Source organism: Salvelinus namaycush, chromosome 14 (genome assembly GCF_016432855.1).
Source record: "Salvelinus namaycush isolate Seneca chromosome 14, SaNama_1.0, whole genome shotgun sequence".
NCBI lineage: Eukaryota > Metazoa > Chordata > Actinopteri > Salmoniformes > Salmonidae > Salvelinus > Salvelinus namaycush.
Window position 1 is genome coordinate 21231931 of NC_052320.1, and position 26856 is coordinate 21258786.

Below are 26856 nucleotides of genomic sequence, written 5' to 3' on the forward strand. Positions count from 1 at the left end.
CATACAAATGGCTACAACTTAGCTAACATAAACTCACGTAAACTCGTACATCGCCTTGGTCCGTACAATTGCCCTTATTTTAGCGCCCCAAATACGTAATACTTCCAGATCAACTGTAATGTCAATACCATTGTAAAGCACAATTTCTCCCCTTTCCAACAAAATCGATTGCATGACCTAAACACTGCCCGTTTCTGCATAATTCAAGCAGGCAATGAGCCCCGTCGGGTCTTTTTAAAAATGGCGGGGGGGGGGGAAGCGAAACTAATGCGTGGTAGTGAGAAGGACAGATATCGTGTGGGAAAATTGCTTTTTTCACTCGATCTGTCCAACTTATCACCGTATCGCCTCTAAAATGTAAATAAAACACTATAAAGAGTTTATATAATGTGTCATTACATACCTATTTGAAGGTTTGTGTCGAATTTGAATCTGTTTTTTAGGGCGGTGCTAAAGGGATCTTTAAGTAAACAGAAGTAAACAGCGGCTTTGAGAATGATGATCGCATGCAATGATGACGAAAGAAATGACTAGGTATCCCCCCCTTACCCCCGTCTCTGTCCATTTCTTGTTTTTAAACGATGAGAGAAGTGCTACACCTGGTGGAGAGAGATTGTAAGACAGAAATAGTTGCTTTATGCGTGCTCTACGTTATGACATGACACGTCAAGATGTAACGGAGGATCAGTTTTTTCAACATTTCTCCAATACTATAGAGCCATTACCATGTCGATCAACGCTTGAATAGAAACCTAGCTCACACCCCCAATTTTGAAGTCAACTCAGTCGCTACAGTCCCATTAGTTTTCTTTGTAGCCTCATTTGAATGTCGCGGTTACGCACATTTGTACGGAATGGGGTGAGTTTACGTTAGCTAGTCAGCTGACAGGCAAAATGTAGCTAAAAGTAGTTTCTTAGCTAGCATAAAAACAAGTGTATAAAATGCTGTACAATGTCGAAAATATGACATAAGGAAACAAATGCTGTACTTACTCTGGGCATTCACGCACAGGTAAGAATGAAACGGTTAGAGTTATAATGTTAGAAAAACTGAGATTCTCTGCACATACAGACACAGGTGACTAGCTGAACTTGGGAGTCAGGCTAATTAACACTGAGTGCGTGCTAGCTGTGACGTCATCAGTCACTCTTAAAGATGCACTATGCAGAAATCGCGGTTTTAGTCATGGCCGACGACTGCAGAAGACAGGCGTTGGAACTGGAGAGAAGGATTTTTGAGTTGGTCAATAAGTGAGCCAGCCTCAGAACTGAGAAACAAGATGATGACTATTTACAGAATGCTTCTTCAATACTAGACAAGTTGAAAAGTTTTTACAGACAAGGGGGGAGAGTAACAGTCTGCCTAAACTGCTTCAGGATTACACTCAGGTGATCCTGGACGTCACGTTCTATGAGGAAAACAAGCTGGTGAACCAGGAGTTCCAGGAGGACTGCTCACCCTTTAAGATCCAACAGCTGCTGCAGGACCTCACAGAGCCAGAGGTGCTGGCCGGGAGACTGGTTCTGGCCCAAGAGGTGCAGTCAGTGCTGGGGCTAGAGGTGTTAGAGTGCCTCTACTGGAGACGTGGAGCACTGCTTTACATGTACTGCCACACACTCCACCAACGCAAGCAGTGGATCAAGAAGAACAAAGCCATTTTCCTCAAGTGTCTTCAGGAGGGTGTACGTTACCTGATGAGGATGCTGCAGGTGAGAAACTCCATTAAGCTCAACAACGGGGTGGTGTTTCACGACTCTGCTATTGCCAACTTCCTGGCTGAAGGCATCTTCTCAGACACCCACCTGCTGACGATGATGTACAATAGGGGAGATGTGTTTCTGGGCAGTGAAGTACGAGAACTGCCGCGTGGATTCCACGGAACGCAAAGAGGACTGGCTTCGCTTCCGGGACATTGGGACGCAGATCCTGCACAAATACGTGCTTGTCTGTGACGGCCCTCTTCATGGCCAGGCCTGGAACACAGAGAATGCCAAGGAAATCCTAAGTATCTTACAGTGAACCAGGGAGGGCTATGGGTACAAGTTTCCCTTAGGTACTGATCTAGGATCAGATGATCAAACCCCAAATTGTAATGCTAAGCATTAAGGGAGGAAGAATCTGATGGATCAGTTTCTAGGGTCAACTTCTTTCCGTTCTGAAAGGCTCCGGCTGACTGAGGGGGTGAAGTTTGGGGCAAGGGTAGGTGAAGACTGAGGGGGTGAAGTTTGGGGCAAGGGTAGGTGAAGAATGAAGGGCTAGGGTAGGGAGGGATGTTAATGAAATGTGAGTCTCCCCATCTCCTGCAAGAAGCACTTATCTTCCAGTTTTCAGACTGTTGGTTGGGAATGTGTATTGCTCTGAGAATGTGGTAGAATAATAATTATATTAAAATAAGAATATTAACAAAATAAATTGAAATTAAAAAATATATATATGTATATGCGGAAATCGCTCCGCCATTTCCTGGTTGCTAAAATTCGAATAGTTCGCCTAATTTCAGTTTGTGACAAAACAAGCAAATGTAGTGTAGAGAATCAGTTCAGTAGAATGTAATTTACTCTACTGGACTGTATTGTATATTTTTTTATTTGAAACATTTATTTACTGCATTTGTCATTGGCTTGCAAGTAAGGTCACACATTTGCTAGGCCGTACTTGAACAGCCCATGTCTTCATAGTTGACACATTCCTGAATGAACAATTAGTTAGCTAGTTTAGCTGTTTAGCTGATTACGAGATCGGCTAACGTTAGCTAGCAAGCAGGCAAACAAACCGACAAACAGATGAGCTAGCATGTAAACAATCTGATACATCATCTTACCTTCTATGTCGTGAATGTTATTTTTGTTGTACTGCTTTTGGCACCCTGACGTCTTCATCTGTCCCTTTTTCAATAGTAATACTAACTTATCGGTGGCACATTTCGCAAGTGTATGGTCCATCTATACACCATCGTTTAGGAAAGACAACTTCCAGAATTTTTCTATGCTTTTGTTTATGTCAAAATCCAATATGGCCGCCAGCTGAGCCTATTGTCTTTTATAGGTGTTCCGTGTGTGTCTTTCCGTATAAAACTCTATAAGATATGTCCTAACAACAAAAAAATCAGTGCCCAGTGAGTCACTATGATCTCACTGGGCACAGACATCAGTTCAAAGTCTATTTTTGATTTACATTTGGTTGAGTTGTCAACTGGCGTGAATTCAACGTGAAATCAAAAAAAAAATTCGCCATGACATTGGATTTAGGTTAAAATTGGAATTAAAAAAAAATCCCTTACATTGACTTTTTGTAAATCCAATCAGTTTTCCATGTTGAGTCAACAACACCACATAGGGAAAAAAATGCTTTAATGACATGGAAACAAGATTTAGTCAACCACGTTTTGCCCAGTGGGATATGGCTCCATCTATTACCAATGATCTCTCTCTATCTCTGTCTGTCTGTTTCTCTCTCACTGTGTGTGTGTGTGTGTGTGTGTGTGTGTGTGTGTGTGTGTGTGTGTGTGTGTGTGTGTGTGTGTGTGTGTGTGTGTGTGTGTGTGTGTGTGTGTGTGTGTGTGTGTGTGTGTAGCTGGGTGTGGTGAAGGCAGCTTCTCAGTGGGGAACACACACTCCCATAGTGCTGGTGCCCCTGCTCATTACTGGCCTGCTGCTGGCTGCTGCCATCATCGGATGCTACTATATGAAGAACAACCGTGGACACAACGCCAAGGGCATGAGGCTGGTCAGTTCACCTTCTATCTCTTACTACCCTGGCTGACCATTGTTTTGGTTGACTCTACCTCTAGGCCTCTAGGTGTATTACTCTAGAGCTATTAACATATTTTCTAGATCTCATTTGTGTATGACTTTAGCTTGTAATTCATTGGTTGTATACTACTTTATCATACATTTTAGCACCACTAGTTAACCTTGAGCATAGGCCAACTGTGCCGTGGAGCAATGTAATGAGATGAGGAGTCTGTGTTTGGTGTGTGTGTCTGTGTACGTGTGTGCATGTATGCATACAACTGTTTCATCTCCTGGTCAAAAAGCTACAGCTACTTTTCTCTAAGACCAGTCAGTAGTGATGTCACATGATAAAGACCCTACACCGGGTATGTGCCTCAGAGAGTAACAAAGTCAGTGCTGCTAGTGGAGGAAAGACATCCATAATGTTTGTTTATAATTGATGAGCAGCCTGTTGATGTTGACTGTGTGTATGGTGTGTGTTTGTGTATGTGTGTGTGTGCAGGCTGAGGAGGCGTACCCAGTCGATGAGGAGAACCACGGAAACACCCTGGTGTCTGTTGCCCCTCTCAACCCCCCTGAGATCCTGGAGAAGCCTGCTAACGGGGACTCCCAAGAGGCCGCCAAGACCCAGCCCCCTCCCACCAACGGCCACTCCACCACCAAGACGGCAGACACAGAGCTTTGAAGACCCCTAGAACACCTGGAAAAGAATGGATCAGATCCCACACCCCTCCTCCAACACCAACCTTTCCCCCCCAGAACACCCCAGAGACCCCATCCTACCATGGACATTAGGGACTAGAACTACCACTCTTAACCCTCACATAAACACTCCTTCAGACTCTCTGTGTGCCCCACTTTGGCTACATGCCTCAACAATTAAAATGGAGGGACAACCCCATGGTAAAGTAACCATAAGATTACAATGAACAGGTGTTGATGATAATGTGAATGATGATGATGCCGAGGGCTGTGTCCCTGTCCCTGGGTTACTGACATCATACAGGGATGGAGACAGGGCCAGGGTTAGTACTGGGTGATGGGGATGGAGGGTTTTATGTTGTCAATCACCAGTGGCTCTAAGACTGCAGCCTGGGTCACATCAACCATGTAGTCATTTTCAATGCCCAGGAGGGGCCCTGCCTTCACATGTCATCAGGTTTAAAGCTTCCTTCCATAAATCCTTTAACCATAAATTGAAGCATTGCATCACTACCACTCAAATTGGTCCTCAGTTGATCATAAAAAGGAGAAAATAAAATAACACATTCTTGAATCTGTTTACAAACATATCAGAGTGGAAGCTGAGCTAGTTTGGTTATGTTTGTGTTATTGTGTTCTGTGTGTGCGTGTAAGGAGTGTTGCTGTGTGTGTAAAAGCAGTGTGTGTTTTTGCTTGTTTTCTGTGTGTACAGGCGAATGTGTGTTGGCATGTGAGTGTGTGTGTCTGTGCGAGAATGTACCTGTGTGTCACCCAAAAATGTTAGAATACAATTTATTAAAATAAGCAGACAAGGTGATTGCTTGGGGAGATAGGTCCCCAGTAGTGACCTGGAGAGGGGTCTTCTTTTGGTGCTTAATCTCACTGTATCAATCTGTAGGAGACGAAGCAGGAAGGAATTCTCCCCTTCATTACTGCAAGTTAAACCCAGATAAGCCAATGGCCTGACAGAAGTTAGAAAAACTAGATCCACACAGTGTCACAATGGTGACTGCTGAAAACCATACCACTTATGTGTATAAGGTCTGGGACACAGTGTCGTGTATATAAAGAGGTCAGGTGTGCCAATCCTTTTAAATAAGTCAGTATTATTCTCTTTTTAATACCTTTGTAACAGTATATAATTAGACACTTAATACATACAGTATTGTACGGAACAATGTTATATAATATGATGTTTCTGTTTTGTGTTTTGTTTTTGTGTATTCACACTTGCTTTGTTCTAAGCCAAAGAAATCCTTTTCACCAGCTTGCCATGCGGAGATACTGTATACTGTAGAGGGAGGAGGAGTGAACATATAGAGAAACTACTTGCTGCTTTTTGTGACATCAAGGTAGTGTTTGGGTCTCTTTTAGTGTGTTAGCCTAGTTGCCCAAATATATGTTGTTCAAAGCTTGGCAATACTACATTTTTGCAGAGCGGCGTTCTTAACAACCCAGCCCAATCTATCGTTAAAGTACACTGTATACACAGCAGGATGACTTCTTGTTTACAGATCTACAAGCTGAGAGTCGTTCCGCTGGGTATGATGAAGTCATATTGCTGACCTTTTAAATCAGGAACTAAGGGGAATGTCACAATTTCCATTATACATAACATTACAACACTATGTTATTTTTAATAAATTCAGCAAAACAGTGAGTACTGCTGGTTATCTAACTGGAAGAAACTGCCGTTTTAGAGAACATTTCAGCGCATAAGTGTTACCTTGCTTTCAGTTCTATTTTTTATTCATTTTCTGTATTTTTTTACATTCCAGAATGACTGTTTTAATTCTACTAGCATCCTGAAGTTCACGATAAGAATAGCATTTGGAAAATAAAATACTTTTTTTTTTTTTTTTTTAATCTTGACAATTTCATCTAATTTCCTGTGTAAAGAAAAGTTGTAGCCCTCTCAATAACTTAATTAGATACCTCTCTTTACTTCACTCAGTCCTATCTGCTGTGTTGGAGGGAAGATATACAGGCAAGGTTTTGGCTGGGGGGGAAATGTGTTAAAGCGCAACTGAAAACAAGCACACACACACACCATGGTGTCCCATAAGGTCACACAGCTGGTTTGCATAAGCAGTAGTTATGACATCACTTCACAGTTTTGTCTTTCAGTGTTTGGGTGGGGCAAAGAAAACATCCCTCACACAGCTGTCTCTCTGTTGATCAGTACTGATCATGTTTTGTGATATCCAGGTGTCAGGCGGGTTAACAATTGATAGAGAAACGGACAAGTGTATAAGTTGCACTCTCTTTATAGACAATTTGTTAGATGAGAGTGCAAAGTATTTCTCAGACAATCGTGAAATCTGCACAACCAAGCTATATTCAGCCCTTATTTTTGGATCTGACTTTCTGTCACTTCATCTGGTAGACGGTTGGATAGCTGCCACCATCTCCGTATAATCACAAGACACCAATGTGACCCCACAGCCCAATCCGAAAAGAAAATATGAATCCAAGGCCGTTAATTAAATCTGCAATATTAATGTGCCCTCAGACAAAGAGCCACAATGTGACCCAGAGGCTAGACTAGAGCGACGTCATGCCTGGGATCAGTCTAGTCCACAACAATTCTTACTTTAAACAGATACAGTTGAAGTCGGAAGTTTACATACACCTTAGCCAAATACTTCTTATGGCTGGGGGCAGTATTGAGTAGCTTGGATGAATAAGGTGCTGTCACGAACCGGCGCAAAGCCCGTAACAAAAGGGAGACAACGTGGAGATAAGGAATAACAAAATATATTTATTAACTAAGTACAATATACAATGGTGTGTATAATCAGTAATCAGTAGTATAAGTGAGTGTTTAGCATGCATGAATGTGATAATGCAGGGTGTTGAAAGGTGAAAAAGCAAACAACCAAAAAACCATCACGATACACAACAAAATCTGTAAAGGTGTCTGCATGGAGAGAGTCTCTTCCATGAATGGGGAAGTGGTGTATTTATCCTGGGACACACTGGGCCCAGGTGTTTCCCATGTAGCTGACGACCCTCCCAACTCCGCCCACCGGCATCCTAATAAGGAAACAAGAACAAAGAGAGAATACGGCAGACAGTGGGAGGGTCGTCACAGTGCCCAGAGTAAACTGCCTGCTACTCATGCCCAGTTGCTAATATATGCATATTATTAGTAGATTTGGATAGAACACATTCTGAAGTTTCTAAAACTGTTTGAATGAAGTCTGTGAGTATAACAGAACTCATTTGACAGGCAAAAACCTGAGAAAAAATCCAACCAGGAAGTGGGAAATCTGAGGTTTGTAGGTTTTCAACTCATTGCCTATCGAAAATACAGTGGGATATTGGTCATATTGCACTTCCTAAGGCTTCCACTAGATGTTAACAGTCTTTAGAACCTTGTTTTATGCTTCTACTGCGAAGGAGGGGGGAATGAGGGCTCTTTGAGTCATGGGTCTGGCAGAGTACCATGAGCTAACCAGGGATCGAGTTGACAACAGCCAGTGAAAGTGCAGGGCGCCAAATTCAAACAACAGAAATCTCATAATTAAAATTCCTCAAACATACAAGTATTGTACACCATTTTAAAGATAAACTTGTTGTTAATCCCACCATAGTGTCCGATTTCAAAAAGGCTTTACGACGAAAGCATACCATGCGATTATGTTAGGTCAGCGCCAAGTCACAGAAAAACACAGCCATTTTTCCAGCCAAAGAGAGGAGTCACAAAAAGCAGAAATAGAGATAAAATTAATCACTAACCTTTGATGATCTTCATCAGATGACACTCATAGGACTTCATGTTACACAATACATGTATGTTTTGTTCGATGAAGTTCATATTTATATCCAAAAATCTCAGTTTACATTGGCGTGTTATGTTCAGTAATGTTTTGCTTCCAAAACATCCGGTGATTTTGCAGAGAGCCACATCAATTTACAGAAATACTCATCATAAATGTTTATGAAAATACAAGTGTTATACATGGAATTAAAGATATATTTCTCCTTAATGCAACCGCTGTGTCAGATTTCAAAAAAGCACACCATGCAATAATCTGAGTACAGCGCTCAGGCACCAAAAACAAGCCATACAGATACCCGCCATGTTGTGGAGTCAACAGAAGTCAGAAATAGCATTATAAATTTTCACTTACCTTTGATGATCTTCATTGGAATGCACTCCCAGGAATCCCAGTTCCACAATAAATGTTTGTTTTGTCCGATAAAGTCCATAATTTATGTCCAAATACCTCCTTTTTGTTTGCGCGTTTATTTCACAAATCCAAATTCAAGAGGCGCAGGCACTTAGTCCAGACGAAAAGTCAAAAAAGTTATATTACAGTACGTAGAAACATGTCAAACGATGTATAGAATCAATCTTTAGGATGTTTTTAACATAAATCTTCAATAATGTTTCAACCGGACAATTCCTTTGTCTTTAGAAATTAAAAGGAACAGAGCTCACTCTCACGGGCGCACGCCTGACTGAGCTCATGGCATTCTGCCAGACCCCCAACTCAAACAGCTCTTATTCGCTCCCCCTTCACAGTAGAAGCCTGAAACAAGGTTCTAAAGACTGTTGACATCTAGTGGAAGCCTTAGGAAGTGCAATCGGACCAAATTTGACACTGTATATTGGATAGGCAAAGACTTGAAAACCTACAAACCTCAGATTTCCCACTTCCTGGTTGGATTTTTTCTCTGGTTTTTTTCTGCCATATGAGTTCTGTTATACTCACAGACATCATTCAAACAGTTTTAGAAACTTCAGAGTGTGTTCTATCCAAATCTACTAATAATATGCATATATTAGCAACTGGGCATGGGTAGCAGGCAGTTTACTCTGGGCACCTTATTCATCCAAGCTACTCAATACTGCCCCCAGCCATAAGAAGTTAAATGCTGTTCAAATGTCCTATGAATTAAATTAAAATGGCATGTGTGTCTATATCACCTAATAGTGGGACTACAATCCTCAAATGAGAATATCCATTAAATCTGGAGAAAAACATAATGGGGATGTATTCCAATCTGCTTTCTTATGCTCCACATTTGCATCCTGAGAATGTTGTGGTGATATTAGGTAAAACGTAAGTATAACATTTTCTAAATGTGATTGAAAGGTTATGAGGACCTCCAAGACAGGGTAAAATGTACACTACCGTTTAAAAGTTTGGGGTCACTTAGAAATGTCCTTGTTTTTGAAAGAAAAGCACAAAAAATTTGTCCATTAAAATAACATAAAATTGATCAGAAATACAGTGTAGACATTGTTAATGTTGTAAATGAATATTGTAGCTGGAAAGGGCTGATTTTTTAATGGAATATCTACATAGGCGTACAGAGGCCCATTATCAGCAACCATCACTCCTGTGTTCCAATGGCACGTTGTGTTAGCTAATCCAAGTTTATCATTTTAAAAGGCTAATTGATCATTACAAAACCCTTTTGCAATTATGTTAGCACAGCTAAAAACTGTTGTCCTGATTAAAGAAGCAATAAAACTGGGCTTCTTTAGACTAGTTGAATATCTGGAGCATCAGCATTTGTGGGTTCGATTACAGGTTCAAAATGGCCAGAAACAAAGAACTTTCTTCTGAAATTCATCAGTCTATTCTTGTTCTGAGAAATGAAGGCTATTCCATGTGAGAAATTGCCAAGAAACTGAAGATCTCGTACAACGCTGTGTACTACTCCCTTCACAGAACAGCGCAATCTGGCTCTAACAAGAATAGAATGAGGAGTGGGAGGCCCCGGTGCACAACTGAGCAAGAGGACAAGTACATTAGAGTGTCTAGTTTGAGAAACAGATGCCTCACAAGTCTTCAACAGCTTCGTTAAATAGTATTCGCAAAACACCAGTCTCAACGTCAACAGTGAAGAGGCGACTCCTAGATGCTGTCCTTTTAGGCATAGTTGCAAAGAAAAAGCCATATCTCAGACTGGCCAATAAAAATAAAAGATTAAGATGGGCAAAAGAACACAGACACTGGACAGAGGAAGATTGGAAAAAAGTGTTATGGACATACTAATCTAAGTTTGAGATGTTCGGATCACAAAGAAGAACATTCATGAGATGCAGAAAAAATGGAAAGATGCTGGAGGAGTGCTTGACACCATCTGTCAAGCATGGTGGAGGCAAGGTGATGGTCTGGGGGTGCTTTGGTGGTGGTAGATGTGGGAGATTTGTACAGGGTAAAAAGGATCTTGAAGAAGGAAGGCTATCCCTCCATTTTGCAATGCCATGCCATACCCTGTGGACGGTGCTTAATTGGAGCCAATTTCCTCCTACAACAGGACAATGACCCAAAGCACAGCTCCAAACTATGCAAGAACTATTTAGGGAAGAAGCAGTCAGCTGGTATTCTGTCTATAATGGAGTGGCCAGCACAGTCACCCTATTGAGCTGTTGTGGGAGCAGCTTGACCGTATGGTACGTAAGAAGTGCCCATCAAGCCAATCCAACTTGTGGGAGGTGCTTCAGGAAGCATGGGGTGAAATCTCTTCAGATTACCTCAACAAATTGACAACTAGAATGCTAAAGGTCTGCAAGGCTGTAATTGCTGCAAATTGAGGATTCTTTGACGAGAGCAAAGTTTGAAGGACATAGTTATTATTTAAATTAAAAATCATTATTTATAAACTTGTCAACGGCTATATTTCCTATTAATTTTGCAACTCATTTCATGTATGTTTTCATGGAAAACAAGGACATTTCTAAGTGACCCCGAACTTTTGAACGGTAGTGTATATTGCGTGAACATCAATGGACTATTATATTAAACCTAAAACAAATATGCTATGAATGTCATAAAAATGGCCTTATTTGGAAATTGTGGAACATTATGCAACATTGTGGGAATGTTCTGTGCAACCTTCATGAATATCACAAAATGTTCTTGCAACATTAAGGGAATGTCCGGTGCAACGTAAACATTGTATGAATGTCATCATATTTGGTGTTTTGGTAACCTATCTCTTGCAATGTATCCACACAGTTACCAAAACCTAATTACATGTTCTGGGAACCTTTGGAAATTCAGAAAGGCTGTTCTGTCAACATTCTTGTAAAATCAAAGGAATGTTTTTAGCACCCTGATAGAAACATTATCTGAATGTCAGCACAACTGGACAGCTTTAGTGTTTTGGGAACCTCTCTCTTTTCATATCCCCACAATGTTTCCACAACCTAAAGAAACATTCTGGGAACCTTTAAAGAACAGACTAAATGTGTTCTGGGAACATTCTTGCAACATCAGGTAAATGTTTTTTGCACCCTGAAAGAAACATTGTAGAATCCTCCGCACAACTGGACAATTTTTGTGTTTTGGGAACATATCTTTTGTTATATCCCCACAATGTTCCCACCAGACTGTTCCCACAACCTAATGAAACATTCTGGGAACCTTTCAACAAAAGAAAAAATGTGTTCTGGTTACGTTCTTGTAACATCAGGTAAATGTTTTTTGCACTCTGAAAGCAACATTTTATAATCATCTGCACAACTGGACCGTTTTTTGTGTTTTGGGAACATTTATTTTGTGACGTCCCCAAAATGTTCAAGCCAGACTGTTCCCACAACCTAATGGAACATTCTGGGAACCTTTACAGAACATACAAAATGTGTTCAGGGAACATTCTTACAACATCAGGCAAATGTTTAATACAAACATTGTACAATCATCAGCATGACTGGACAGTTGTTGTGTTCTGGGAACTTTCACAGAACCAATTTTGGTTTTCTGGAAAAACATTACTGGTACATTGTGTTATTACATTACCTGGAAACCTAATCATAACTTTTGGGGAATGTTCTGTGGTGGTTGTTACACATGTACTGCACTGAATTTTAATGAATGTTAGGAGAAGATTCCAAGGATATTTAATTAAAAATATTTCTTGAATGTTTTTGGGATATCATCCTAACGTTAGATACAACCCTAACTAGAACTTAATGGGAATCTTAGCTAATGTTCTTGGAATGTTCCCAGGTTCCTTGATTAACAGTATATGACAGTAGAAAAGCAGTATTACAATCACAGTACACAGTAGAGCCATATCTTATTAGAATTAAAGTACTCTCAGGAATTGTAGTTTAAAGCATAGAGATACATTTTCAGTAAAAGGCGTTAAATAAAAATGCATAAAAGCAGAAAACATTCTGTCTGTAAATCAGTCTCTGTACTGTTATCGTTTGTATTTTAAGTGAAAGAAATCTTGGCAGGAATATTGTCTTGTCTAGCTCCATATTGAGAAATCTCTGAATGATTTAACTGTTATTTCACCAGGACTTCTTTCTCCAGTAGTGAAACAGCCTTTCCCGGGAGAAGCCATCTGTATTTTACAGGACAGATGTGTCTGGGTCGGGGTGGAGGTGGGGTGAGTATTTACTGTGAGGGAGGACCACTGGACCACACCGATATTAGACAAATCCCAGGTTGGGTTGAGCCCCCAACAGCCCCTCCACCCTTCCATCCCTCCTTTCCATCCCTCCATCTTTCCAACCCTCCCACCCGTAGACAAAACATCCCCACACCCCCCACCCCTGGGGGGACAAAAAAATCTCAGCTGGCTGTTTTCATGGAGGGCGGGTCTCCCTTGGTATAATCATAGCTGTGCGACACGTCATGTTTTTCCTCTTCCTGCCAAGACGCGCCCCTGATGTCCCATCTCCCCTCACTGATGGTAAGATAATATCAGGCAGGAATGGATGGAGGGAGAGAGGGAGGAGGGGAGAGGAGAGGAGGACAGGACCGTAGCAGGTAAAACTGTCCCATAGGATTCCAGTGTCGTTGAGTAAAAATGAACTAAATCATTCCCTAATTCCACTGATATTTTTCTCAGGACTATGTAAGGTTATAGTAGTTACATACTACACACGGTCTAAGGAATAGTTTCATAAAGAATAGACGGGTTGGTTGTTTAGCAACAAAACCGAGGCTTGCTCTACTTTAGGGCAAAAGAGACAGGGTTGTCTTAGACTGTTAACAACATGTCAGCTATATTTAGTCTACAAATGTTTATTGAAAACATGAATACATTTGCACAATGAGCACTTGTTGTCTCTCAAATACATCATTAGAATTGTTGGTAAGCTAGATAGCACATTTTTGCCATATTAGCATGTCTTGTTTTAGGTATTTTGACTGCCATATCAGTCAAAATACCTAAAACAAGACATGGTATCAATAACAAGATACAACGAGCTGAAACAAGCCACCTACGATTCCACACATGGCAGCTTCTTGTCATTGTTGATAGCTATCTGACCGTTCAGAATCATAACAAGGCACGCCTTCCGGCAACATCCATGCCGTTGCATCATTTTTGTGACGTTGTCAGCCAACACGTCTATAGTGTGGCAGCACAATGACGTATCATTGTTCAATAGTCACCACTAGTCCTTGAAGGTGGAGTCATGGCAGTAACAAAAAATGAATCAAAAGAGTTTTAGATAACACTGCTTAAAGCTTATCTCAGCATCAAACCCCGTCTTCATGTGACAGGCCTCTTGCGTTACATTTTGGCCATCCATGCTCAGGAGTTTCCCATTATTAAGAAATGGACCAAGGAATGTTTACCAACTTCCTGTTTCCCTTGGACTGTGTTCGCTGTTGGCCTGCTGATGTTAACTCAGGGTTTATCTCTCTGCAGGGTAGACCTAACATCCGGCCTGACATAGCAGGGCAGGATAACCTCTGACAAGAACACTTTCCACAGCTACAGATCAGATGTCCATTTAGTGTCTGTCTGAGAATCTCCTCTGGTACCCAGCATGGAAAGGGGAGAGGGAGTTTTCACCTAGGAGTTGATGGAAAAGGTAACATTTTTGGATAGTTGTAATGTAGTTCAATGGATAAGATACAGTGCATTCGGAAAACAGGTTTTTAGACATTTAGCAAATTTAAAAAAAAAAAAATTAAAAAAAAAAACGTATTTACATAAGTATTCAGACCCTTTGCTATGAGACTCGAAATTGAGTTCAGGTGCATCCTGTTTCCATTGATCATCATTGAGATGTTTCGACACCTTGATTGGTAAATTCAATTGATTGGACATGATTTGGAAAGGCACACACCAATCTATATAAGGTCCTACAGTTGACAGTGCATGTCAGAGCAAAAACCAAGCCATGAGGTCGAAGGAATTGTCCGTAGAGCTCTGAGACAGGATTGTGCCAAAAACATTCTGCAGCATTGAAGGTCCCCAAGAACACAGTGGCCTCCATCATACTTAAATGGAAGAAGTTTGGAACCACCAAGACTCTTCCTAGAGCTGGCCTCCCGCTCAAGCTTCGGGACAAGTCTCTGAATGTCCTTGAGTGGTCCAGCCAGAGCCCGGACTTGAACCCATCGAACATCTCTGGAGAGACCTGAAAATATCTGTACAGCGACGCTCCCCATCCAACCTGACAGAGCTTGAGAGGATCTGCAGAGAAGAATGGGAGAAACTCCCCAAATACAGGTGTGCCAAGCTTGTAGCCTTATACCCAAGAAGACTCGAGGCTGTAATCGCTGCCAAAGGTGCTTCAACAAAGTTCTGAGTAAAGGGTCTGAATGCTTATGTAAATTCTATATTTCCATTTTATTAGATTTTTTAATTTGCAAAAATGTCTAAAAACGTGTTTTTGCTTTGTCATTATGGGGTATTGTGTATAGATTGATGATAGATGTTTTTTTTTATCCATTTTAGAATAAGGCTGTAATGTAACAAAATGTGGAAACAGTCAAAGGGTCTGAGTACTTTCTGAATGCATGTATGTGTTATCCATTACGTGTGCACATTTCAGCTGATAAATGGCTTTGCTTTATGATAATAATAATTGGCTCAGGAGATAAATATGAAATCAGGAACACGCCAATGCCATTCCCTCCCTGAACTGTACAATAACAATCACAATGGACATATCTGAACCTTTGATGCTTATGATGTAGAGATTCTTATGATGATTGAGTCTAGTTTAGATTTACATTTGGTTGAGTTGTCAACCAACGTGAATTCGATGTAAAATCAACAAATCCTTTTGCCATGTCATTGGGATTTAGGTGAAAAATTGGGTGAAAAAAATACAAAATTCCCTTTTGTTGATGACTTTTTGCAAATCCAATCAGTTTTCCACATTGATTCAATGTCATCACATTTAATTTGGGGGTTGAAATGATGTGGAAACAACGTTGATTCAACCGGTTTTTGCCCAGTAGGAAGGGGCAAACAATGAGACGTAGGACAGAAAGCCAATCGGCCAATCTGAGCTCCCTAAAGCATGAAGTCAATGAGGCAGAACAATGGCTGCTGAAGTGAAGGCGGAATATCTGCAGAGTCAGGGAAATCATTCCAGAACTGGCTGGCCGTATTCTGTATTCTCACTCTGTCTACTCCTGGGAAAGCAACCTCTCATACCCTCAGTTTGTTTCAGCAGATCTGTAGTTACAGTGTGGAGGGCGGAGAAAACAACAGAGTAAAAAAATAGATCTTTCATCAGAAACACAATACAGGCTAAGTTAGTTTGCTAGACTAGGATCAGGTGATTTTTCTCAATGAGGGAAAGTTATCATTTTGACAGAGCCTTTCTTTTTTAGGAAATACCATTACAAATTGGCACAGAGTTTTACTGTAATGGGCTACAATATGAATCTAAATCAGCATAGAGCTGTAGGAATGCTTGTATCAGTGTTCCATTAAAATGAGAAAAGCATATCAAGTTTTCATTTCAGAGGGGGGTGAAGTAGATCTTGAATAAAGTAGGCATACATCACAACAGGAAGGTCACTAAGGACAAAATAACTGAAGCAAAAACTGTAGATGTCTGATGATTATACTGTACACTCCGTGATATCATGGTGCTTGATATATACAGTATTAATCAGACCAGAACCCCGACATGGTTAACCTTTAGTGGGTATCAATGTGTCCAGCTCGACCCCCTCACCTCCACTCCTGCACCCACCCACCAAACATTGCACAGTTAATATGGAAGAGTGTCTAGCTTTACAGCTTGTTTTTGCAAGAAGATCCTAGTGGTGGAGCATGCCTTGATCCAAACCTGAGAGGGTTTCTGAAATGGGCCAATAGAGGGAGACACTGTAGCTAGCTATCTCACATTCACACCATTTGACCGCTATAACAGGGCTGGAATGTCCCAATGTACATCATTCACATACTGTTGATTGCATTAAAACCACACACAGGCACACATAAATAAACACACACACACACACACACACGCACACGCACACGCACACGTACACGCACACGCACACATCCTCACACATACACACAATATATCCAATAGAAATATTACTGCAGCTGTGATATAGTAAAATATTAGCCAAACTAAATGCATCATGCCAGATGCTCACAATAGATTCAGTGCCCCTTGACTTTTTCCACATTTTGTTACCTTACAGCCTTATTCTAAAATGTATTAAATAGTTTTTCTTCCTCATCAATCTAAACACAATACCATATAATGACAAAGCAAAAACAGTTTTTTAGAAATGTTTGCTAATTTATAAAAGATATATAAACTGAAACATCACATTTACATAAGCATTCAGAGCCTTTACTCAGAACTTTGTTGAAGCACCTTTGGCAGCGATTACAGCCTCGAGTCTTCTTGGTTATGACGCTACAAGCTTGGCACACCTGTATTTGGGGAGTTTCTCCCATTCTTCTCTGCAGATCCTCTCAAGCTCTGTCAGGTTGGATGGGGAGCGTCGCTGCACAGCTATTTTCAGGTCTCTCCAGAGATGTTAGATCGGGTTCAATTCCGGGCTCTGGCTGGACCACTCAAGGACATTCAGAGACTTGTTCTGAAGCCACTCCTGCGTTGTCTTGGCTGTGTTCTATAAGGTCATTGTCCTGTTGGAAGGTGAACCTTCGCCCCAGTCTGAGGTGCTGAGCGCTCTGGAGCAGGTTTTCATCAGACCAGAGAATCTTGTTTCTTATGGTCTGAGAGTCTTTAGGTGCCTTTTGGCAAACTCCAAGCGGGGTGTCATGAGCCTTTTACTGAGGAGTGGCTTCCGTCTGGCCACTCTACCATAAAGACCCGATTGGTGGAGTGCTGCAGAGATGGTTGTCTTTCTGGAAGGTTCTCTCATCTCCACAGAGGAACTCTGGAGCTCTGTCAGATTGACCATCGGATTCTTGGTCACCTCCCTGAACAAGGCCCTTCACACCTGATTGCTCAGTTTGAGCGGGCGGCCAGCTCTAGGAAGAGACTTGGTGGTTCCAAACTTCTTCCATTTAAGTCTGATGGAGGCCACTGTGTTCTTGGGGACCTTTTTTTGGTACCCTTGCCCAGATCTGTGCCTCGACACAATCCTGTCTCGGATTGCGCAACCGTGGGACCTTATGTAGACAGGTGTGTGCCTTTCCAAATCATGTCCAATCAATTGAATTTACCACAGGTGGACTCCAATCAAGTTGTAGAAACATCTCAAGGTTGATCATTGGAAACAGGATGCACCTGAGCTCAATTTAGAGTCTCAAAGTCTCATAGCAAAAGGTCTGAATAAATAAGGTATTTTTCTCTTTCAAAGAACCTGTTTTCGCTTTCTCATTATGGGTAGATTATTGAGGAAATGTTTTTATTTCATATATTTTAGAATAAGGCTGTAACATAACAAAACGTGGAAAAAGTCAAGGGGTCTGAATACTTTCCAAAGGCACTGTATATCCACTCCCCATGAGATCCATCATAAGGGAGGAGCCACATAAACAAAGATTCAAGTCTGGGTCCACAGTGACTGGTCTGAGTACACAAGGGAATGACCAGACACACCCACCCCAACGCAGGCCAAACACTGTCCTATCCTATCCACTCTCTCTCACACACGCACGCGCACACACACACACAGACACACACGCACACACACACCCAGCCAAACGCTGTCCTCTCCTCTCCTATCAATCACTGCATACTCGGTCTCTGAGAAATCTTGTGACACATAGCTGGCCCAGTGTGCAACATTTAATCTGTTCATGTGTAAAATGTGATACTAGTGGCTGTTGGTTTTATTAGTAACACAGGGAGAGCTTTGACACAAGGATCCTTCTCTCCACATACCATAGGAGGCCACGGGGAGGGGCGGAGCGGCCGGACACAAACTTGAACTAAAAATCTCCTCTGGTATATTAACACTCTCATAGTACTCCTCTGGTATAACTATATTAACATTCTCATAGTACTCCTCTGGTATAACTATATTAACACTCTCATAGTACTCCTCTGGTATAACTATATTAACACTCTCATAGTACTCCTCTGGTATAACTATATTAACATTATCATAGTACTCCTCTGGTATAACTATATTAACATTCTCATAGTACTCCTCTGGTATAACTATATTAACATTCTCATAGTACTCCTCTGGTATAACTATAATAACATTCTCATAGTACTCCTCTGGTATAACTATATTAACATTCTCATAGTACTCCTCTGGTATAACTATATTAACATTATCATAGTACTCCTCTGGTATAACTATATTAACATTATCATAGTACTCCTCTGGTATAACTATATTAACACTCTCATAGTACTCCTCTGGTATAACTATATTAACATTCTCATAGTACTCCTCTGGTATAACTATATTAACATTCTCATAGTACTCCTCTGGTATAACTATAATAACATTATCATAGTACTCCTCTGGTATAACTATATTAACATTCTCATAGTACTCCTCTGGTATAACTATAATAACATTATCATAGTACTCCTCTGGTATAACTATAATAACATTATCATAGTACTCCTCTGGTATAACTATATTAACATTCTCATAGTACTCCTCTGGTATAACTATATTAACATTATCATAGTACTCCTCTGGTATAACTATATTAACATTCTCATAGTACTCCTCTGGTATAACTATATTAACATTATCATAGTACTCCTCTGGTATAACTATATTAACATTATCATAGTACTCCTCTGGTATAACTATATTAACATTATCATAGTACTCCTCTGGTATAACTATAATAACATTCTCATAGTACTCCTCTGGTATAACTATAATAACATTATCATAGTACTCCTCTGGTATAACTATATTAACATTCTCATAGTACTCCTCTGGTATAACTATATTAACATTCTCATAGTACTCCTCTGGTATAACTATATTAACATTCTCATAGTACTCCTCTGGTATAACTATATTAACATTATCATAGTACTCCTCTGGTATAACTATATTAACATTATCATAGTACTCCTCTGGTATAACTATATTAACATTATCATAGTACTCCTCTGGTATAACTATAATAACATTCTCATAGTACTCCTCTGGTATAACTATAATAACATTATCATAGTACTCCTCTGGTATAACTATATTAACATTCTCATAGTACTCCTCTGGTATAACTATATTAACATTATCATAGTACTCCTCTGGTATAACTATATTAACATTATCATAGTACTCCTCTGGTATAACTATATTAACATTCTCATAGTACTCCTCTGGTATAACTATATTAACATTATCATAGTACTCCTCTGGTATAACTATATTAACATTCTCATAGTACTCCTCTGGTATAACTATATTAACATTATCATAGTACTCCTCTGGTATAACTATATTAACATTATCATAGTACTCCTCTGGTATAACTATATTAACATTCTCATAGTACTCCTCTGGTATAACTATATTAACATTATCATAGTACTCCTCTGGTATAACTATATTAACATTATCATAGTACTCCTCTGGTATAACTATATTAACATTATCATAGTACTCCTCTGGTATAGCTATATTAACATTCTCATAATACTCCTCTGGTACTTCAGGCTGCAGTACAAAATGCTTGACTTTAACTAAAAGGTGTATAATAAAGATGAATTATGCAGGAATAAACTTAAGATGTGAGGAATTGCAAGTGACTAATTTGCGATGTGTAATTTTTTGATAGGCGTTAGAGGATGTATTATTTGCATTAGATACCCAAGTGACTAGTGTTGGATGCACAAATAAAACATATCTTTCCCACAAAGCAGAAGTCTCTGATGTCATTGAACTCAAATCTATGAGGAAGCTCCCAGTTAAAGCAGCACATCTGTTGTGAGAAACAAAAAACAATCTGTAAAACATGATCTCTTTCTTTCCACTGTGATGCAATGTTATACTCAACCAAGTTCATTTCCTTTGGCCCTGCTACGCCTTGCAGTCCATGATACACTGTCTAATACAACATACCTTCATTTATCGCCACATTTGTTGTAATGCAGCCTATATGATGTAAATTGCTTTGATCTCATATGCACAGTCCAATGTGTATTGTGCCTTACTTGCTCTAAGGAAATGTGGATAACTTTAAAACTACTTTAGCCTAATATTGACCATTTTTTTATGCAGTATATTCTTAGAAACCACCTTCACCACAAGCAAGTAAAACTGTGAAAAACTGAATCAGTGAATCAGTATAGACCTAAATCCCCAAAATATATAGAACACAGGGAGACTATGAACAGCACTATTCTCTGTTCCACAGGGGGTAGAGCTTCCTTCAAACCAGGCTTTCTATCATTGGGTTAGTACGCCCCCTTCTGTACTAATGACCATTCTACAGTTTTGTAAGGGTTTAAATATGTTGTTATTGTAAAGGGAAACTGAACGAAAGTTTATTTCAATTGCCTAATGGCCTGTTTTCCTTATTAGTTAATTTTAGTCTATGGACTGGTAGACCTATTGTTTTATAGGGCAGTAGGCCTAGGATACTCTACTCGAATTGCACTTCAAAATCTTTGATAAACACGTCGTGAGTATTACATTTTAACGTGACAGTTCCAAATGTTTGTAAATATGCGTCAAAAGCATGTGATTCCGACAACGCAGTATTACGTTTTTGTACAGCGGCCAATCCAAAAGCGGGGGTGTGTGAGAGGGCGTGGTTTGAATGTGGCGCTCTGGAAAATTCGATGGATTATCAGGTTAAAAGGAAACGTCTTGAAATAAATGATGAAGGGACCAATGCCAGGAATACTACTCTAGTAGTGTCGCACTTTATTGTCCAGAATGTTCGCAGGACATGCTACTGAGGAGATGGGCCATAGGTGAGTCCTTTCTGCCTAAGAGGTGGGATAGGGCTTGGATCATCACACACCACCGTTGCTTCAGTCTACTGTCACGGTCAACATCCCAGGATATAACAGGTGAAATTGTACATATATAATCAGGAAATACTTTAGGTTGCGCAATCGAAAATGTTTGTGTAACTTTTCTAAAGGCTTCAGGCAGTTCATGTTTCTGATATTGTATTAATGTTAATAGAGGATCCTCAGTGTTGCCGTGTAGGATATGGGGCTATGGGGTTATAAAACAGTTGTTATGAATTTTCTTACACTATGAATAATCTTAAAGTGCCAGCCCAATAGGCTAATGCATAAAATGTATAATCCCTAGTAAAAGTGAGCGTATTACCAGGGAATAGGGCATCAATTGAAGGCAAGGTGATGGGGAGGGTACCATGACAGTAAAAAGGGATGCTGCGGAGGAGAGAGGGCTTGACACTGTAAAAGGAGGATGTTGCGCAGTTCTATTTACCTGCGTGTCTGTCTCTCTGTGCGTATTTTATGATGCTGAGTGCGGAGTGGCATGGCAAGTTTTGTTATATATTTTGGACTGAGGTAAATTTACAAGGATGTTATTATACCATTGGTAGTTTATATGTAATGTAATATATAGGATATACAGACATAAATTATTGTTGATATTAATAATGTCATCCTCTAAATAAAATACGTAATTCTGCTTACTTTGACTAAGCTAATGTTTACCAAAGTAGGCCTTTTGATGGATTACATGATTATTGAAAGTAGGATAAGATGCGCACTTTTTATTTCTGATGTAAACAAACCACTAAACCATTACACTTCCTGGACGGTGGGTGTCGCTGTTTTGCAGTTTAGATAAACATACATAATCCTTCATTTTCAATACTGAATGTGGACAATGGACGTTATCGTCTCATCATCGATGTATATGTGATCTTCCCACCTGAAATTATTTTACCTTTACATGAAAAAAAGAGATCGATAGGGGGTGCTTACAAGTGTGTAAAGGAAATGTGTTTCCTGCATATCCCACTCCCCCCAAGACCAGTGGCGGTTCTAGACCATTTCAACTGGGGGGGCCAAGCTGGAGCCAGTTGTACTGTTAGAGGGGCCAGTTACATTAGACGTTATTGTTGTCATATCGTTTTCTTCACTACATTGCAGGCATTAGCAGGCAAAAGACCATGTTCATAATGCAGATGCATGTGGTACGATAATGTTGTGTTCCGCCTAAAGCCGCCCCTCTAGAAAATGTGTGGGTTGAATTAGTGTTCCGCGTTGCCACTGTCTAATAACGGATGTAAAAAAAGAACAATAGCAAAAATGTGTTATGTAAAAATGATTTCATACTCCACATTTAGGGGGGCCACAAGGGGGTCCAAAATTGTTGTCATAGGGCAGAGATTTAAATTAGCAACCTTTCAATTACTGGCTTAACGCACTAACCGCTAGGCTACCTGCCGCGCTAGGCTAGGTGACCTGCCGCTTGACAAGTGAAACATTACAGCAGTATTCTAATTGTAGTTCAATAAAATGTGTGATATTTATTTTCCCTCCCCAGGTTATGTCCGGTCAGGTTTATGAGGCTGGCTGGCACCATCTGGGAAAGAATGACCAGGGCTCTCTTGACTTCAAGGCCTTCAAACCTCAACAGTAAAATGTGACTGCAGTGGATGGGGATCTTATTATCTCAGTTATACAGAGATCTCTTTAATTGTGTGCATGTTGGAGGGTTCAATCAATTACTTTTATTGAACTCAGGATCTGAGTCAAGATTCAATGGTCGTGGACAGGCAAAACGGTCAAAACCAGTTCAGAGTCCAAAGGGTACCGAAGGGCAGGCAGAATCAAGGTCAGGCCAGGCAGGATGATCAGGCAGGCAGGAAAGAAGCCCAGAGTCAGGCAGGGGTCAGAACTAGGACTAGCGAAAAGAGAATAGCAAAAGTTCTTCCACACCGATCTCAACACACCATTTTTGTATGGGCCTTGGTTTGTGCCCGGGGGCATTGTCATGCTGAAACAGGAAAGGGCCTTCCCCAAACTGTTGCCACAAAGTTGGAAGCACAGAATCGTCTAGAATGTCATTGTATGCTGTAGCGTTAAGATTTCCCTTCAGTGGAACTAAGGGGCCTAGCCCGAACCATAAACTGTCCCAGACCATTATTCTTCCTCCACCAAGCTTTACAGTTGGCACTATGCATTCGGGGCAGGAAGTGTTCTCCTGGCATCTGCCAATCCCAACTTTGTCTGTCGGACTGCCAGATGGTGAAGCGTGATTCATCACTCCAGAAAACGCGTTTCCACTGCTCCAGACGTTCACTTCACAATAACAGCACTTACAGTTGACCGGGGCAGCTCTAGTAGTGCAGAAATTTGATGAACTGACTTGTTGGAAAGGTGGCATGCTATGACGGTGCCATGTTGAAAGTCACTGAGCTCCTCAGTAAGGTCATTCTACTGCCAATGTTTGTCTATGGAGATTGCACGGTTGTATGCTCGATTTTATACACCTGTCAGCAACGGGTGTGGCTGAAATAGCCAAATCCACTAATTTGAAGGGGTGTCCACATACTTTTGTATATATAGTGTAGTCATGTTCATTTGACAGTCTCTGGTGCCATCGTTGTCATCACACAGACACATATCTAATCACATTGCTATAGACTTGCACAGAAAATGTAGGGTTGATGTTTATTCCTAAAGACTGAAGAATGAAAAATATATAGAATCAGATACACAATATAGAAATAGAATCACATAGAAGTCCTATTTCTGTGGATACAAATAGATTGCCTGGCTACAATCCATATAGATTCCCTTTTATACAACACCAGACAATGAATTCCAGTCCAGCCCCTAGCCAGAAAATGTTTAAAAAGACAAGTAGTTATGTAACTGACACAACCCTTTGGATGATGTGCCTTTAAGACTAGTGACTAGTCAGGTGACCAAGGAGAGGAGGTTCGGCTCCATCAGCTCAGCTCACAGCCAGGCAGAGAGCGAGAGAGAAACCTGAGGAAAGACCGATTATAGAGGAGAGGAAGAGAGAGACAGAAAAGAGGGAGCGAGACCCAATTAAATGGGGACACAGGATCCGTCACGGTCAGAGAGAAAGGGGTGTACAGAGTGGGAAGTGGCAAACTGGTAGCAAGGTCCCTTTAACTGCAGCCCTGTGCTCAGCTGTCTGTGTGGCTGCCAGCAGTGTGTTGGTGTGTCAAGTTCTTTAAGAAGCTGCTGCATGTGTTTTGTGTATAGCCACAACAGTGGCACCTGAGAAAGCCCAGAGAATTAGTGCTGCGTCATACCACACTCTATTTTTCTCGAACGATCGTAGCAATCTCTTTATGTGTGTGGTCTGATCTGTTGGCGTGTATCAGTGCAAACTAGCTGAAAATAGAGAGAGTGTGTATACGCGTGTTTGAGTCAGGGAGAGAGGGAGGGAGGGAGGCAGTCAGAGAGATTTTGGATTAGTTGCTACGTCACTTTTTCATGTCGAGGGGGGAAAACAGAATCTAAGATAACAGAAGCCCAGAGTCATCCGGTTTTCTACCTGAGAGTTAGATGCAATGGTTACGGCAAGAACCTCTGCCTCTTCGGCCTCATCCGTAGAGCTTATTACCAGCTTCTCCCTCAGCCTCTACATCTGTACAATAGTTCATCTGGAATTGCAGAGAAGACTTCCAACATGGATGCTGAAGATGAGACACAGTTAGTTTGTGTGGGTGTTTTGATTGACATTGATTATGAGGTCGGAGTAGAGGGTGGGAAGGGGTTAACAAAAGAACGTTCCGGAAGGTTCTTATTATCGAGACAAAGCGCTTGGGGAGCGTATTCTAGGAATTATCGAGGTAATCGAATATTGCTATTATATGGTTACATATATACCAATACGTGATTACATAAATCATTATGTAGATATATATATATATATATATATATATATATATATATATATATATATATATATATATATATATATATATATATGTGTGTGTAATACGTGTTGTCTGCCTGTCTGTAACAGGTATGGAGCTGGTTCGGCTGTAATAAAATGTCATCATAGGATACCTTTTCTCCCATAGTACCTGCTATTGCGTATATGGTCCAAACCAGGCAATAACGTTTGTTGATATTGCTACGCAGCATATTTGTCTGTTACTTGTTGTGATTAACTCTTCATAGGGTCGAAGGCAGGAAGGAGGATGAGAGTGAACCGGGATCGAGTAAACCAGGGATCAACCTGGGCTTATTTTGTTAATAAGGAAGCCAACAGGAGACCTATTTGGAGCCTTTATCTTGTAGCAGACCAGTATTATCATGGGATTTGTTTTCTGTCTCTAGGGCGGCTGGCTGGGGTTTAGTGGAAACCCTCCCTAAAACATTGTTTCTATGTAGTTAGTACAGACTGAAACAGAGGGGGTGTTGTTTCTGCGTAGTTAGTACAGACTGAAACAGAGGGGGTGTTGTTTCTGCGTAGTTAGTACAGACTGAAACAGAGGGGGTGTTGTTTCTGCGTAGTTAGTACAGACTGAAACAGAGGGGGTGTTGTTTCTGCGTAGTTAGTACAGACTGAAACAGGGGGTGTTGTTTCTGCGTAGTTAGTACAGACTGAAACAGAGGGGGTGTTGTTTCTGCGTAGTTAGTACAGACTGAAACAGAGGGGGTGTTGTTTCTGCGTAGTTAGTACAGACTGAAACAGAGGGGGTGTTGTTTCTGCGTAGTTAGTACAGACTGAAACAGAGGGGGTGTTGTTTCTGCATAGTTAGTACAGACTGAAACAGAGGGGGTGTTGTTTCTGCGTAGTTAGTACAGACTGAAACAGAGGGGGTGTTGTTTCTGCGTAGTTAGTACAGACTGAAACAGAGGGGGTGTTGTTTCTGCGTAGTTAGTACAGACTGAAACAGAGGGGGTGTTGTTTCTACGTAGTTAGTACAGACTGAAACAGAGATTGTGACGCAGTCATCTACTGAGATGTACTTCTATGACAGAATGGCTCATGACTGTCCCTGTGTTATTCTCTCCCTCTCTCGCTGGCTCTCTTTCTCTCCCTCTTGTTCTTTCTTTCTCTCCTTTCTGTTCTTCCTTTCTCTCTCTCTCTCGTTCTTGTTCTCTATCTCTGGATGGGAGGGAGCAGCAAATGGGGTTTAAATGTCATGGCTCGAGTTCAGAAAGAGAGAGGAACAGAGAAGGAGAGAGGGAGAAGTTGTTTACCTTGCTTTCTTGGGGACTAAACTGGCAGCTGTCCAGTTCATATGCACTAGACTTCCTATAACTGCTGCATCACAGGCCTGAGTGCCAGAGCTGGCCTCCCGTTGGGTGGGAGGACCTCCCCAGACTCTGGTGGCAGC

The 26856-nt window shown here is 40.9% G+C and overlaps 1 protein-coding gene and 1 pseudogene across 4 annotated transcripts in view; both read left to right on the top strand.

The window, feature by feature from the left end:
• Positions 1 to 6100, top strand: part of LOC120059262 — a 46702-nt gene extending 40602 nt beyond the window's left edge. For all 4 annotated transcript variants that reach the window (XM_039008170.1, XM_039008172.1, XM_039008173.1 and 1 more), the window contains 2 exons: positions 3575 to 3727; positions 4238 to 6100. In XM_039008170.1, coding sequence (XP_038864098.1) covers positions 3575 to 3727; positions 4238 to 4420 — 336 coding nt within the window. In that variant the 3' untranslated portion in view covers positions 4421 to 6100. The remainder of the gene's footprint in view (positions 1 to 3574; positions 3728 to 4237) is intronic.
• On the top strand, positions 551 to 3121 carry LOC120059263 (annotated as a pseudogene).
• Positions 6101 to 26856: the final 20756 nt, after the last annotated feature.